Source organism: Schistocerca cancellata, chromosome 2 (assembly GCF_023864275.1).
Source record: "Schistocerca cancellata isolate TAMUIC-IGC-003103 chromosome 2, iqSchCanc2.1, whole genome shotgun sequence".
Lineage (NCBI taxonomy): Eukaryota > Metazoa > Arthropoda > Insecta > Orthoptera > Acrididae > Schistocerca > Schistocerca cancellata.
In genome coordinates this window covers 293,135,912-293,151,674 of record NC_064627.1, presented here as the reverse complement: position 1 = coordinate 293,151,674, position 15,763 = coordinate 293,135,912, and the positions used below count along the sequence as shown (strand labels likewise).

General features: G+C 40.1%; 1 protein-coding gene across 3 annotated transcripts in view; it reads right to left on the bottom strand.

The window, feature by feature from the left end:
- LOC126161650 (BRCA2-interacting transcriptional repressor EMSY-like) overlaps positions 1-15,763 on the bottom strand; it is a 331,217-nt gene that overhangs the window by 11,705 nt on the left and 303,749 nt on the right. For all 3 annotated transcript variants that reach the window (XM_049917638.1, XM_049917637.1, XM_049917636.1), the window contains one exon: positions 14,710-14,813. In XM_049917638.1, the coding sequence (XP_049773595.1) occupies positions 14,710-14,813 (104 nt within the window). The remainder of the gene's footprint in view (positions 1-14,709; positions 14,814-15,763) is intronic.

Genomic DNA, 15,763 nt, shown 5'->3' with positions numbered 1-15,763 from the left:
TGGAGCAGCTGCACTTACTGATTAAAACCTTACAAATGATTACACATGTTGAAGAAGACAACTAAATAGTTAACAAGGCGAGTGATATGCTTCAAATGTTGAAATCTGATGCTAAAGCTTGTGAACAGAGACAAACATTAACGGATTTTTCATGGCAGGCCAGCCATGGCATGAAGAATACAACTCCAAAATCAATAGGATTGCAACTAACAAATGCACAAGTGTGTGTTTATGTGAACATTTGAGAAAAATTCTTCTTACTTATTTATGTGGTCAATGTTATAATTACTTTAGCAGACCCAAACAGGATGAGCAAATCAGTCTTTGAGATTTAATATCATGAAGAGTGGGGGCAGTCTGGTGAATAAGTCAGATAACAAAATTACGCTATGTCAAAGTGACGTCATAGAAGTGTTAAAATGACTGAGAATGATTGCATGCAAGCCAGTAAGAACTCAGTTATGAACTGGAAGCAAGCTGCACTCAAACACAGTCAGATTAAGCCAATACAATAACAATCACAATATTGTTCATTAGCAAGCTGCTAAGTGAATGCTGGTATATCTCAAAGGAATAATGGTTAAGAAACTAACAAATATCATGAATAAGATGGAGATGTGCAGTTTTCAAAATGATGATGCAGATAATTCAAGAAATGATAGGGCATCATACACAGATTATGGCTTCATGTTTTCTAGACTGGTTACCTCAAGTTGTTCACACAAGCAGAGAGCCATCATCCTTTTATCAACAGAAGTTAAATACATAAGCCTTACCAAAGCAACAAAGGTAGAGATTCACCTGTCAAAATTAATTAAAGAACTGGAATTGAGACAGTTGTCAAACATCTTCCTGTTCAATGATATTCAGTCTGGTGAAAATCTAGCATGCAGTCCAGTTTTCCTACAAAATATATCCGCATAAAGTCTCATTTATATGATAGGCTCTTTGAGAGTACACACAGAAACCAAAATATCAGTTAACAGAAGACTTGGTGACAGATGTATTGGTGAAACTTCCTCTTGAATCTACTCATGAAAAATGCGTTTAAGGGCTTGGTTTTTTAATCTAAAATCCTAAAATTAACATTTTGTTATTTATTTATGTCATTGGTACAAAAAGTGAGGGGTCATGTTAAGATCTGAATTACTACCACCATGTACTTTCTTTGGCACTCACAACAGCTCCTGTTAGATATTCTTATGCTCGAGTATTTATGTCTTTAGTTATTGTTTACAGTATGAGCTTTGTCACAGTTGTGTTTAGCCTTGTGTGCAGTAAACATACACAACAAATATGTTCTGTAATTATATGTTGTCTCCACAAACCTCAACAAAAAAGTTGAAGGGGTGTGATGTACTACTTGCTGGAAGTTGTACGCATAGCTCTGCAATTCAAAATAGTTGTAGTGTTTGGCCAAGCAAATCACATTATGTCCTAAAAAGCTTGCATAGGAAGTCCCAGGGTCATGTGAACTCTGTCTGTTTCCAAATGAGAAATCCACATATGTGTGTCATTGGGAAGTGATTAACATAGGGGGAGGAGGGTTGGGGTATGCAGAATAATGACAACAAATACTTGAAAAGGGTAGTCTCACATGGGCTATATTCAGTGGCACAATAGTAATTGTCATCTGAATGCTAGGACCAAGGTTGGTTCAGTCAAACACAATGATTAGAGCCACAATGACAAAGAATAATAATGATCAGTGGCACCCTTTGTGACATGCTCAGTCCCTCTTTTCAGCTACATGCCATCATCACCAGGGCCATGTACTCAACCACAACCAATTCCTTACTCTACCAATGCAATTTTCCCTTCGAAATTCTTCCTGGAGAGAATCTAATCTACCTGATCACTACCCTGGACTAGACCCTTCTTGCCGTCTCGAGTCAAATGCTATATACGCAGAATGGTCGGATTTCAATGGAGCAACTATTTGGGCAAATACAAGGTCTGTTCAGAAAATTTCAGGACTTTTGTAATTTTGTGCCAATTGTGTGTTGGAGCAAAATGCAGTTGGTGTCCCTGCACATGCCTGTGTTTAATGTGTAAGAGCCAACAGTTTCATTGTTGTATGTCTGTTAGTTACTGTTCAAGTGTTGTGTTGCGTAGAACGTTGTGTTGCACAGTTTCTGAATTTTTAGATGGCAGAACTAGAGGAGCCATGTGTCTGCTTTAAATTTTCTGTGATACTCAAGAAAACCTTTACGGAGACACACCAAATAATGCAGGCAGTGCACAGTGATGAGTGCTTAAGCCATACTCGGTGTTATGTCTGGTTCACATTGTTTAAAAATTCCAGGATGGAAGTTAAATGAACCTTCTTCAGGATGCCCTTCGAGGTGTACCAATGATGCTCACGTCAGGAATGTCAAAGAAACTGTGCATGCCAACCAAAGACTGACTGACAAGGGGATTGCAGAAGAATGTAACATTTCAGCTGGGTCACGTCATGAAATTGTGACACAACATCTTTGAATGCATTGTGTTGCCGCAAAAGTCATCCCACAGCTCATGAGATAAGACTGGGAAGACCTTGGCTCACAATCTGTGAATAGCTTCTGGATTGCGCAAATGAGAGCAAGATGTCCCTTAAGAGGATCATAACTGGTGATGAGAAGTGGGTCTACGGTTATGATGTTGAGACCAAGGTTCAATCTTCACAATGGGTTGGGAAGGGTTCTCCAAAACCAAAAAGAGGTTATCAGGTCATATCAAATGTCACAGCCATGCTGATAGTTTTCTTTGACTCTGAAGGACTAGTTCATCATGAATTTGTGCCACAAGCCCACACTGTTATTTAATGGTGCTGTCGGGACACGATGCAATGCCTGTGAGAAAATGCGAGAAAAATGTGGCACCACAATTCATCCCTGCTGGTGCATGACTACTATTGCACAAAAACAAAATCACTGTGCTGCCTCATCCTCTGTACTTTTCAGATCTGGCCCCTGTGGACTTATTTTTATCTCCAAAGCTGAAAACCCCATTGAAAGAATGAAGATTTGCAATGATAGATAAGATAAAAGAAAAAAAAAATACCAATAGCCAGAAGTGGACATGGTCTTGGGAGTGGTGTATCAATTGTGAAGGAGAGTATTTCAAAGGAGACCATGCACAGTATGTAAAAGGTAAGTGTAGAAAAATTTTGTGGACAAAGTTCTGGAATTTTCTGAACAGACCTCGTATAATACCATCAAACAAACATCAGTGCAGACTAATCATAATCATGTCGGTAACCTCCATGTCAGTCACATTCATAATTTTGCCCATGATAGACATGTTTTATGCTACCTCAAGCATATCACGCCCCTACCCATTTTACACCTACAGGAATTTACTAGTAGTTTCAGCCCCAGTGAGGAAAAAGCTTTGCAAAAGGACTCCCTAACATAGTGTGGCCCAAAGACTAACAGAATGTGTCCAAGTTGGACCGTGAAAAATTAACTAGTTCAGGTACAGCAGCACGGTCAAATTCTTTCAAGAGCAAAAGAGTGTACAGCATGAGCCCATGCAAGAGGGCTCCTTGCCACATGCATCCACGCTATATGCTGGCAAGGCATTATACCACAGTGTCCACCTCGGCACTGCAGACCACCTGTTGGTTGGTGAAAAGATGTTTACTGGAACCAAGGACGTTCCAGAATGTGGCATTGGTGTAACATATCACTCTGGCAGACTGACATGTAGCTCTATGTCTACCTACCCGACAAATGATTGTTGCAATAGCTGAAACCATATAACAGTTTATTAGTTAAGAATAGAAAGCCGTTTGTGAGATTTTGTCTTTTGTTTTATAAGTACTTTTGTACAGATGGGTACCATATGTTTTCAAGATAGGAGAGCAATCACAGTTTTTCCACGAGATGTGCTACCCACTTGGGGTTTGTGTAGTCTCTGTGTATCGGTGTTCAGATTTTGAGTAGAATGTTATGCCACAGGTTAAGAAATGGACCATGAAAATGCAGTACGACGTTATGGCAAGACAAAATAAGACCAGAGATCTGTCAAAAAAGGTTATTTACGTAATGTCAGAACTGAATGTATGATTTTGAGCTCTAAATGTGAATGATGTTTCCCTGTTGCTTGACGAAAAACAGTAAGTGGTTGTACACTGACAAGCAATACCAGCATTTCCTAAAGGTAGTAGTATGTTGTATTTCTTCATAGTAAGTTGAAATTGCCAAAGATTTCAGCAGCAGTAAAGAAGTAAAAAATCTGCATCTGCAGATGTTGGTGCCCTGGCAACAGGACCCAAATAAAGCAAAGGCAACTGCTCACCCAAACCAGATTGAAGCTCGGAGCATAGAAACACGTAACAGAAAACAGCATCCACACTACCTTTTAGTGAGTGAGGTGGAGCAGTGGTTAGCACACTGGACTCGCATTCAGGAGGATGAGGGTCCAAACCTGCCTCCAACCATCCTGATTTAGGTTTTCCGTGATTTCCCTAAATCGTTTCGGACAAATGCCAGGATGGTTCCTTTGAAAGGGCATGGCCAGTTTCCTTCCCCATCCTCACCTAATCAGATTGAAGCAATAGTACACACATTCACACACACAACCACACAGACACTCAAACACATACTACAACGGCCACAGCAGCATTACTTATTGACACTCAATTACTGAAAGTAGTTGCCTGAGTTAATGGAAGTGGGGTAGGAGTAAGGAAGAATGCAGAAAGGGTATAGGGGGAATGAGGCAGTTCTTTGGACAAATGACTCCATGGCTGCACAACAAGACAGAAAGAGTACAAAAGATACACACATCAAAAAAAGTTTTACATCACCCAGGTTCCCAGAACTCCTGAAGATAGACGTTGACTGTGTATATTGTATCACAGGCATAGTCCCTCTGACTGTTCAGACATGTCACTAAACCCACCCAAAGATGTAAACAACCATGCATGAGCAGCGCCTGTTAGACAGAGTTCAGTTCCAGTCATTCCACCAGGAAGGAGGTCCATGGCTCGTGTTGTCTGTAGTTCAACCACGCCTAGATGGTCAATACCGCAGTTCAGTCGTGTCCATATTGTTACTTTGTGCCAGGAAGGGCTCTCAACAAGGGAAGTGTCCAGCCATCTCGGAGTGGACCAAAGCAATGTTGTTCGAAGATAAAGAGAGACAGGAACTGTTGAGGACATGCCTTGCTCATACCGCCCAAGGGCTACTACTGCAGTGGATGACCACTACCTACGAATTATGGCTTGGAGGAACCCTGACGGCAATGCCACCATGTTGAATAATGCTTTTTGTGCAGCCACAGAACAACGTGTTATGACTCAAACTGTGTGCAACTTCACTCTCGACATCCATGGTGAAGTCCATCTTTGCAATCATGACACCATGCAGCACAGTACAGGGCCCAACAACATGCTGAATGGACCACTCTGGATTGGCATCATGTTATCTGCACCAATGAGTGTTGCATATGCCTTCAACCAGACAATCATCAGAGAAGTGTTTGGAGGCAACCCGGTCAGGCTGAATGCTTCAGACACACTGTCCAGCGAATGCAGCAAGATGGAGGTTCCCTGTTGTTTTGGGGCGACATTATGTGAGGCCGACGTACACCGCTGGTGGTCATGGAAGGCGCCGTAACAGCTGCATGACACATGAATGCCATCCTCTGATCAATTGTGCAACCATATCAGCATCATATTGGCGAGGAACTTGTCTTCATGGATGACGATTCATGCCCTCATCATGCACATCTTTTGAATGACTTCCTTCAGGATAACGACATTGCTCGACTAGAGTGGCCAGCATGTTCTCCAGACATGGACCCTATCGAACATGCCTGGGATAAATTGAAAAGGGCTGTTTATGGACAACGTGACACACCACCACTTTAAGGGATCTACGTCAAGATGCTGTTGAGGAATGGGACAATCTGCACCAACAGTGCCTTGATGAACTTGTGGATAGTATGCCATGACAAATACAGGTATGCATCAGTGCAAAATGTGGTCTAATGCATTTGTGACTAGTGATGGTTTAATGGACATGTGCACTTACAGATTATGTTGTTTTACAATGTCTGAATACATGTGCTCGCACTGTGTAACAACGTCATGAGCGTATTTACCAGTATTGACAACGACATACAAATGTGTCAGCTTACATTATGTTGACATGGCTTAAAGCCATAATATCAGCACTTGATAATGACCTAAGGCCTAAATTGCAACAGTGTACTAAAAACTTACAGCAGTCACTGGCAGAAAGATGATGTCCTTCAAGAAATGGAGGCGGTGGGAGGGGGGGGGGGACTGAAGAGGAAAAAAGGGGAAGGGGGAAAACAGGAGAGAAAGGCGAAGATGAAAAGAGAGACATGAAGGGTAGAGAGAAGGGACAGAGGTTGATAAGCGTGGAGAGGGGAGAGAGAAAGAGAGAGGGGAAGAGGAAAATGCCTGCATAAGGGGGAGGGGTGAGGGGGAGAGAAAGAGTGGTGGGAGAAGGCAGTGCATGATCTGGACAGAGAAGGAGTGTTGTGGACAGAAGAGGGAACAGTGAAGCTGAGGCAGTGGCAACAGGTTAGTGGAGGTTTAGGCTCGGGGGATCACAAGAGTGACTTGGAGAGAGACTTTCCATCTGTGTAGTTCAAAGAAACTTGAGCTGGAAGGAAGTATCCAAATGACACACATCAGGCAGCAGCTGTTGAAGTTATCTGTGTTGTGGTTCCAGCATTTTCAGCAACTGGATGGTTAAGTTTGTGATTTGCCACAGTTTGGCAAAGGCTGTTCATGCAAGTAGACAGTTGGTTACTTGTCATGCCCACGTAAAATATTGCACAGTAATTGCAGCATACATGATATATAATAGGGCTCCTTTCAAATGCTGGCCTGCCTTTTTTTGGATAGGAAATGCTTATGACTAGACTGTGGTAGGAGGTGGTGGGTGGACGTATGGACAGGTGTTGCACCTGGGCTGACCACAAAGGAACGACCAGTGTGGTGCAGTATTGGGAATAAGATTGGAGTAGGGAGGGCAAAGATATTCTGTATGTTGAGTGGGTAGTGGAACACTACTTTTTTTGGGGGGGGGGGGGGATGTGAGTAGGATTTCTGACAGGATATCCCTCACGTCAAGGCACAACGAGTGGTAGTCAAAGCCCTGGTGGAGGATGTGGTTGAGCTTTTTAAGGTCAGGATGATACTGGCTGATGAGGAGTGCTGGGCAGGTGCCTGGTGAACCGATTTACTGGTGTCAGTGGAGCAGATGGTGTGTATTTTGTCAACTCCTGCTTTCCACTGTAGATGTGGCCTCCACTAGGTCGTTAGGCTGCAAGGAAGAGACTTTTTGACTTGCATTAAATGACAGCTGTTAAAGTGGAGGTATTGTTGATGGTTGATGAGCTTCATATGGACGGATGTATTTAAGAGGCATCTGAGAGGTGCAAATTGATATCTAGGAAGGCGGATCGATGAGTTGAGAAGGTCCAGGTGAAGCAGATAAGGAAATAAATGCTGAGGTTATATAGGAAAGAGCAAAGGTTGTCCTTGTCATCAGTCCAGATCATGGAAATGTCATCAATGAATCTGAATCAGACAAGGAGCTTTAGGTGTTGACTGGATACGAAGGATTCCTTCAGATTACCCTTAAATAAGTTGAGTACCCATGGAAGTACAACGGATTTGTTTCTAGATTTGTCCCTAGAAAGTGAAATAATTATGGGCCAGGATGTTACATTACCAAGGAGCATTAGGAAATAAGTGGTGGGTTTGGTATCAGGATGATGTTGGGAAAGGCATGGGCATGCGGGATGTTGGTATACAAAGATGTCGCATCCACAGTGGCCAACAAGGTAACAGGACAGGAACTGTGGAGAGACATGAAGGAAAAGAGCAGTGTCTTAAACGTAGGATGAGAGGTTACGGGCAATAGTTTTGAGGTCTGAAAGCAGGCATATAATATATCAGCTATGCTGCAATTACTGTGCAGCATTCTATGTGGGTATGACAAGTAACCAATTATGTACTCACATGAATGGCCACTGTCAAACTGTGACAAACCACAAACTTGACAATCCAGTGCTCAACATGCTGCCCACCACAATATAAATGACTTCAGCAGCTGCTTCACTACAATACTTCTACTTGGACGAATGGCCACCACCAAACAGTGATTCTCTCCTTTTCTTCCCATCCTCTTTTTTCCTCTTCAGTTACTCTCCCTTCTCCTGACATCTCTTTTCGTTGTAATATCTGTGCTCTTTTCATCTTATTGTGTGGCTGCAGAATCATCTGTCCAAAGACTTGCCTCTTTCCTACCTCCCTTCTTGTGTCATTCCCTACTCCCTTACCACCTACATCAGCTCAGGCAACTGCTTTCAGTAATCGAGTATCAATAATTAGTCTTGCTGTGGCACGAGACTTTGTGTTTGGGTCTCTCTCTCTCTCTCTCTCTCTCCCTCTGTGTTTGTGTGTGTGTGTGTGTGTGTGTGTGTGTGTGTGTGTGTGTGTGTGTGTGTGTGTGTGTTTGAGAGCTGGTGCTCAAAAGCAAGTGTGAATGTGCTGTTTCTCGTTGTGTGTATCTATGCTCCAAGCATTTATCAACTATTGGTGAGTGGTTACCTTTCCTTTATTTTACGAAGAAGTTGATATTTTAACTGAAGATTTATTGACAATTAATGCTGTTATCATTAGCAGTGAAGTTAACAGAAGAACATTATGACAAAATAAACAAGCTGTTACATGTAAGGAGGTAATGTGGTTTGAGAAAAAATAATTCATCAATGAATGATAACTAAATTAAGTGACAACAATTATATTACAGAAGAATTAACATCTATGACTTGGAAGATTGGTGGCCAAGACTACAAGGGACTACAAATGTTTCATCAATTTCAAAATTGACACAGCATCATGAAGTGGCATTGTCAGCTGTGCACATATGAACAGTAGCATCATCGTTGCGATGCTGTGATCCATGCCAGCAACTCTGGTGACCTGTGTTGAAGCCGAAAATGTAGTTTATTTTTTGTGTGGTGTTTGTTTTGGGGTGGTAAAGCTGTATTTGCATGTAGAAGATTATTTTTTACAAGAGTTACCTTCCTCACAGTAACAGTCATTGGTAAGAAAAGGTTAGTGTTAAACTCAATATCATTTAACTGCATGCCTGCAATGCTCTGAAAACTGGAGGAAATGGTGAAAACTATAACTGAGCTAAATGCTAAAACAGGATAATTAAATACTGATTTGAGAGCAGAAACAGAGGTTCAAGGTGTTAAGATTTGAAAAGGCTCTTGTGGAGATAGAGGAACAGACAATCATTGAACTTAAAAAGAAACTAGATATCACTACTGCTAATTTAAGTGAGAATACATCCAAATAATAGGTTAGATGAGTATGTGGAGGAATCCCATCAGGGAGACAAAGAAACAAGCAGAAATTTTTCAGAATTAGAATCTAAAATCTTAAATGTAAAAGGTGAGTTATATTTTTGCATATCTGTATAGTCTGGGTGAGTCGTAAACACATTACGTACATGTTTTGGCAAACTGAATACTGAATCTAAATAAACTTCTGTCAGAAGTGTTAGTCTGAATAATTCAGAACAGAATACAGATTTAAGTGACATAAATGTGCCTCACTACATTGCAATTTTGAAAGAATGTAGTAGTGATTTATTGGAGCAAAATGTTCACCCAAATATTACATTATCAGTCAACACATCTATTTTGTCAGATCCCATCTGCAGTCAATCTATCCAGGAAAGATCATTTAATTTTAATGCACAGTTACAATTAAAGTAGTGGTACAACATTTAACAGAATTTTATCATCAATTTAGAAATGGTTACTTGAATTCTTGTAGTCCAGTGGCATTTGATGTCTATTATCCTGATGTGTCTAATGTTTACACATAAATGTGTGCTAGTAACTATGTATTAACATTAAGTAAGGAGATTATTTACAAAAACAACAAGCTGAGGTTTAGCTGTACACTTAAACAGTATGCTTCATTAAATGATGACTTTAAATTTCTGTGGAAAATAAAAAAGAAATAGAAAGGTAGAGCTGAGGAGGAATGTCGATGGTCATGTCCCTATATTAAACAAACTGAGGTACATGGGTGGCATAACAAGAAATGCATCTTGGGATGCACTTTTCAATGCCACTGGCATGAAGTGCTTGTAAGTTACATGCTATGTCACCTCAGAGAAGTCACAATCTCGGTGAATTTTGTAGAGGGACTTCCACAAGGCCTGAGTTGATCATTATATTCCTTCATATTTTGGTTTCTGTACAAGATCCTTCATCTTTTGCAACCTATCTAGTTAAATTTATATTTATATTTAAAAAGAAAGATGATGAGACTTACCAAACAAAAGCGCTGGCAGGTCGATAGACACACAAACAAACACAAACATACACACAAAATCTAGCTTTCGCAACCAACGGTTGCCTCGTCAGGAAAGAGGGAAGGAGAAGGAAAGACAAAAGGATATGGGTTTTAAGGGAGAGGGTAAGGAGTCATTCCAATCCCGGGAGCGGAAAGACTTACCTTAGGGGGAAAAAAGGACAGGTATACACTCGCACACACACACATATCCATCCACACATACAAGACACAAGCAGACATTTTCTGCTTGTGTCTTGTATGTGTGGATGGATATGTGTGTGTGTGCGAGTGTATACCTGTCCTTTTTTCCCCCTAAGGTAAGTCTTTCCGCTCCCGGGATTGGAATGACTCCTTACCCTCTCCCTTAAAACCCATATCCTTTTGTCTTTCCTTCTCCTTCCCTCTTTCCTGACGAGGCAACCGTTGGTTGCGAAAGCTAGATTTTGTGTGTATGTTTGTGTTTGTTTGTGTGTCTATCGACCTGCCAGCGCTTTTGTTTGGTAAGTCTCATCATCTTTCTTTTTAAATATATTTTTCCCACGTGGAATGTTTCCCTCTATTATATTCATAAATTTATATTTATATATTTAAAAAAGATGCTGTGACATACCAAATGGGAAAGCGCTGGTAGATAGACACAATAAAAAACACACAAACACATACACAAATATCAAGCTTTTGCAACCTGCAGTTGCTTCATCAGGAAAGAGGGAAGGAGAGGGAAAGACAAAAGGATGTGGATTTTAAGGGAGAGGGTAAGGAGTCATTCCAATCCCGGGAGCATAAAGACTTACCTTAGGGGGAAAAAGGGACAGGTATACACTCACACACACACATATATCCATCCGGACATATACAGACATGAGCAGACATATGTAAAGGCAAAGAGTTTGGGCAGAGATGTCAGTTGAGGCGGAAGTACAGAGGCAAGCCTCTTTTTTAAATATATTTTTCCCATGTGGAATGTTTCTTTCTATTAAATTTATATTTACTTTGACTATTCCTTTCTATTATGCTAAAGCAGTGAGACACTATGAGGCGCTTCAGTTAAAACAGAGAGACTGCTCTTCTATCAGAGGCCCTACTCACTATCATTCAATGCAAATAATAAAGTGAGTGCTGCCTTATTTTATATTTTTTGTAAGAATCTCTCACATCCTAACAATTATATTAGTTACATGCCTGTAGCACTTTGCACTAAGACATGATATAAACTTTTAGAAGATTGACGTGAATGTGACTAGCATACATTCTCCATGACCACCGTTATCAAGGCTAATTTACTTTAGAATAATACAAGAGGTGATGTTACTACAGATGCAAAGAAGTACTTTACCTATATACTGTATTCTATAATACATATCTACAGGGTGATCAGAAACAATCTGAAACGCTTGTAAGGGTGTTGCAGGGTAGATTGTGCTAAGAAATAACTGTTAAGAAAAAAGTTTGATATGTTGCAGTGTTTCCGAGTTAATTAGCATTGACGTTAGCCAATCAGGTCATTGTGCATGCAAATTTAAGTGGCTCACAAGAGATGTTTTGTCAAATGTGTTCTTCATTTGGTTTCCTAAAACCGAATAAGAGAAGGATACAAAAATTGGACTTGGAACAGTAATAAGGATTGAACCTGAGCAAAAGGCTGGGCAGTTTCATGCACATTGTGAACACCTGACACTAATTGTATCTGGCAGGCCGCTTAAATTCTCATGCAGAAGGGCCTGATCATCTAACTTCAATGCTTAGTAGCTCAAAAATGGCACAACTTATCAAATCTTTTTCTTAACAATTATTGCTCAGCACAACCTACTCTGAAACACCTTTACAAGCTATTCAGACTGTTTCTGACCATCCTGTACAGTGTGTAAAAATATGTTAAAAGTATAGCTCGAAAATTTTGAACCACAAACCAGCATTGCGAGATGCGGAAGTTGTTTTTTTTTTTTTTTTTTTTTTTTTTTTTTTTTTTTTTTTTTTTTTTTTTTTTTTTTTTTTTTTTTTTTTTTTTTTAGTGGGAGGGGTGTGTGTGTAGGGGACCTAACAGCATGGTCATTGGTCCCATCAGATGAGGGAAGGATGGGGAAAGAAATTGACCATGCCCCTTCAAAGGAACCATCCGGGCGTTTGCCTGAAGTGGTTTAGAGAAATCATGGAAAACCTGAATGAGGATGCTGGATGCAGGTTTGAACTGCCGTCCTCCTGAATACGAGTCCAGTGTGCTAATCACTGTGCCACCTCACTCAGAGTGATGTTGAAGAAGTGGTGCATGGGAGGAAGAGACGAGGATGTACTAAGTTTAGATTAGGTTACACGACATGCTAACATCCAGCTTAGAAGCACAATCCATAGCACCAAAAATTGGTGTTCATTTCATAAATCAATATTAAGTTCAAATAATTAATTATGTGATAACATATATTATTAACAAGGAGATACACATAAGTTTTGGTCACTGTCAGTAGAGTGTATATGATTACTTAAGAGACAGAAAAGAATGGCAAACAAATGTGGTTTTTCAATGAGGTAGGAGTAAGTTTACTGGAAAATACATGAGTAGAGAGAAGTGAAGAGAGGTATATACTTATAAGCAGGATACCAAATCCTTAAATATGAAGGATACAATGAATAGAGTAGTCATACCAATGAAGGTGTGGTGTCACCGCCAGACACCACACTTGCTAGGTGGTAGCTTTAAATCGGCCGCGGTCCATTAGTACATGTCGGACCCGCGTGTCGCCACTGTCAGTAATTGCAGACCGAGCACCACCACACGGCAGGTCTTGAGAGACTTACTAGCACTCGCCCCAGTTGTACGACGACTTTGCTAGTGACTACACTGATGAAGCCTTTCTCTCATTTGCCGAGAGATAGTTAGCCTTCAGCTAAGTCCATGGCTACGACCTAGCAAGGCACCATTAACCATATCTAGAGAGAGTCTCACTTGTATCATCAAGAATGCTGTATACAAATGATGGATTAAAGTTAAGTATTCCAGCAGCTACGTACTTTTCTTTATAGCATTCATTACGTATCCCGTTTCAGACCTAGCGCCACCTGCGTGAGTTGACGCGTGCATTTCGGCCTCCTCTTGCAACACAGTGTTGGCTCTTCTGCCAACACTACAGAAGGAGGACCTAACCTTTAGTGAGGAAAGGGGAAATATATAGGTACATCATTGCTGAGGGAAATGTTGTACGATGTGGAAGAAGTCTTTCTGAGGAAAGAGGTGTTGTATAAATATAGTTTCTACGTATGTAAAAGACTAAAATTTTGAGATTTACTCCAAAGTTGCAAATTAGAGGAACTTACCTGAGTTTCAGCGGTCAAATAGATATACTGGATTAGGAAATGAATAATAAGGAGACAGGAGTCTGAGTTTCGTAAGCTGACCAAAATTAAACTTACAGAAATTAAAGGAGTGTAGCATACAAAGCTAAAATGTTACTAGGTGTTCAAAATGTAACAACACTGTTTGACACCAGTGACCTAAAGAAATAAACATATTACAAAATAGGATATGCTGTTATAAGGAGTGAAATGTCAATACCATGGATATAAATGTTATAAAGAGATTTATGTAACATGATATAACAGTACAATTATGGTACCTTTCCAATCACGCATTATGAATAAATATTTTATGGAGTATAATGTATTGTATTTTGTAATGGATTTTGTATATTTAATTTATTTAATGAAACAATCTGGTAACTGGGTGGTAATAATAATTAGTATGGGGTTTGTAGAAAGGGATTTTATATTTTTTTAATTTATTGAACAATATTGTTGGGTTTATACATATTTTTATTTTAAGGGAGATTAGCTTAAGTATAAGTGATCAAGCCCATCTCTTACCTTTGCTCAATTAGAGACTTAAGATCAATCTTGAGGTTCAAGGTAAGTCCATGTGTATAGTTGCATTGAAGCAATGTACAAACAGTTTATGATAAAGATATTTTATGGTTTTGTCATACCTAGTGAATATGGGAAGAGATTATATGAGTGGTTGATACCAACATGGTTTATTATGGATTTATCTTATAAAATATTCTTTTTGTCAACATGCACTGCAATTAAATCTTGGTTAGATTTTTCATGAATTTACAGAAAATGGCTTAATCTTTGATCAAGAACTAATTTACAGACACAATTTAGCTATTTGTGCAAGATATCACAGCTGAGACTACAAGAAAAAGAAAATTACACATACATTTGTAACTAGTACATGTATCAAAACTATCGAAATAGGAGCCAAAGCCTACTCCTCTCAAAACCAATTTTAATAAGCTATTACTGCAACACATACATTTGAAAAACATCAAACATAACTAAAAACTTAATGAGCTTCTAAGAAATACCTGAGCTGAAAGAGACTCAACAGTTATGTTGTTGTTGTTGTTCATTTTTGAGTGCTGTCTGGAGCATTCTGTTTCATTTTCTTCATCAAATGTCACTCTCTCTCCTGAAATGGGAGGAAAATGCTGTACAGTGTAGAGAAAACTATTCAACAACTAACTAAAAGAGTCAAATAAAAATGAGGATAACCAGTCACTCAACTGCAAACGATTGCAGGATGTGACAGTTCAGAAAACTGCCAATGCTTTTTCTCTCTTTTTGGTGTACATCATCTCTCTCTCTCTCTCTCTCTCTCTCTCATTCACATGCACACACCAAAATGATGTGTGTGTGTGTGTGTGTGTGTGTGTGTGTGTGTGTGTGTGTGTGTGTGTGTGTGTGTGAGGGGGTGGAGGGGGAGGTGGGGAGGGAGAGAGAGAGAGAGAGAGAGAGAGAGAGAGAGAGAGAGAGAAAGTGTGAGAGAGAATTATATAGACCAGAATGAGAGTGAAAGATAGAGCAATTTCTGGGCTGTTATGAGTGTCTACCCATAACCCTGCGATCACCTGTAGATGAGTGGCTGTGTTTCAACATTTTCTATTTTTGCTGTAAAATGTAAAAATAAGACAGCGATGATCAGGAAATGGTTATAGATTCGGGCCTTGTGATGTGGATGGTTATCCTGTTGGATGATGACATAACTGTCGGGGAAGACATCAAGCATAAAGGGATGCAGATGCTCTGCAATAATGTTCACGCGTGGATGATTGTGTATCTAGACACAGCCATTGACCTGGATCTTCATGATCCTGTGCCCACTGCTACTGAAATTGATGATGATGTTGAGCCAACACAGGAACACATAGAGGAGACCCATGTTCAAAAATACATGCAGAAGGATGTGCTTTGAAACACTTGTTCCTCCACCAGCATTGCACACTCTCATCAGATCTGCCACGGAACACAATGCACACAGTGGGCAAGCCTCCGATCCCCACATTATGAGATGAGGTAAGGATGTTCAACATCTTGTTGCCTACTCATAGTTTCACTGTCTTTCTAAAACTTTTCACAGAA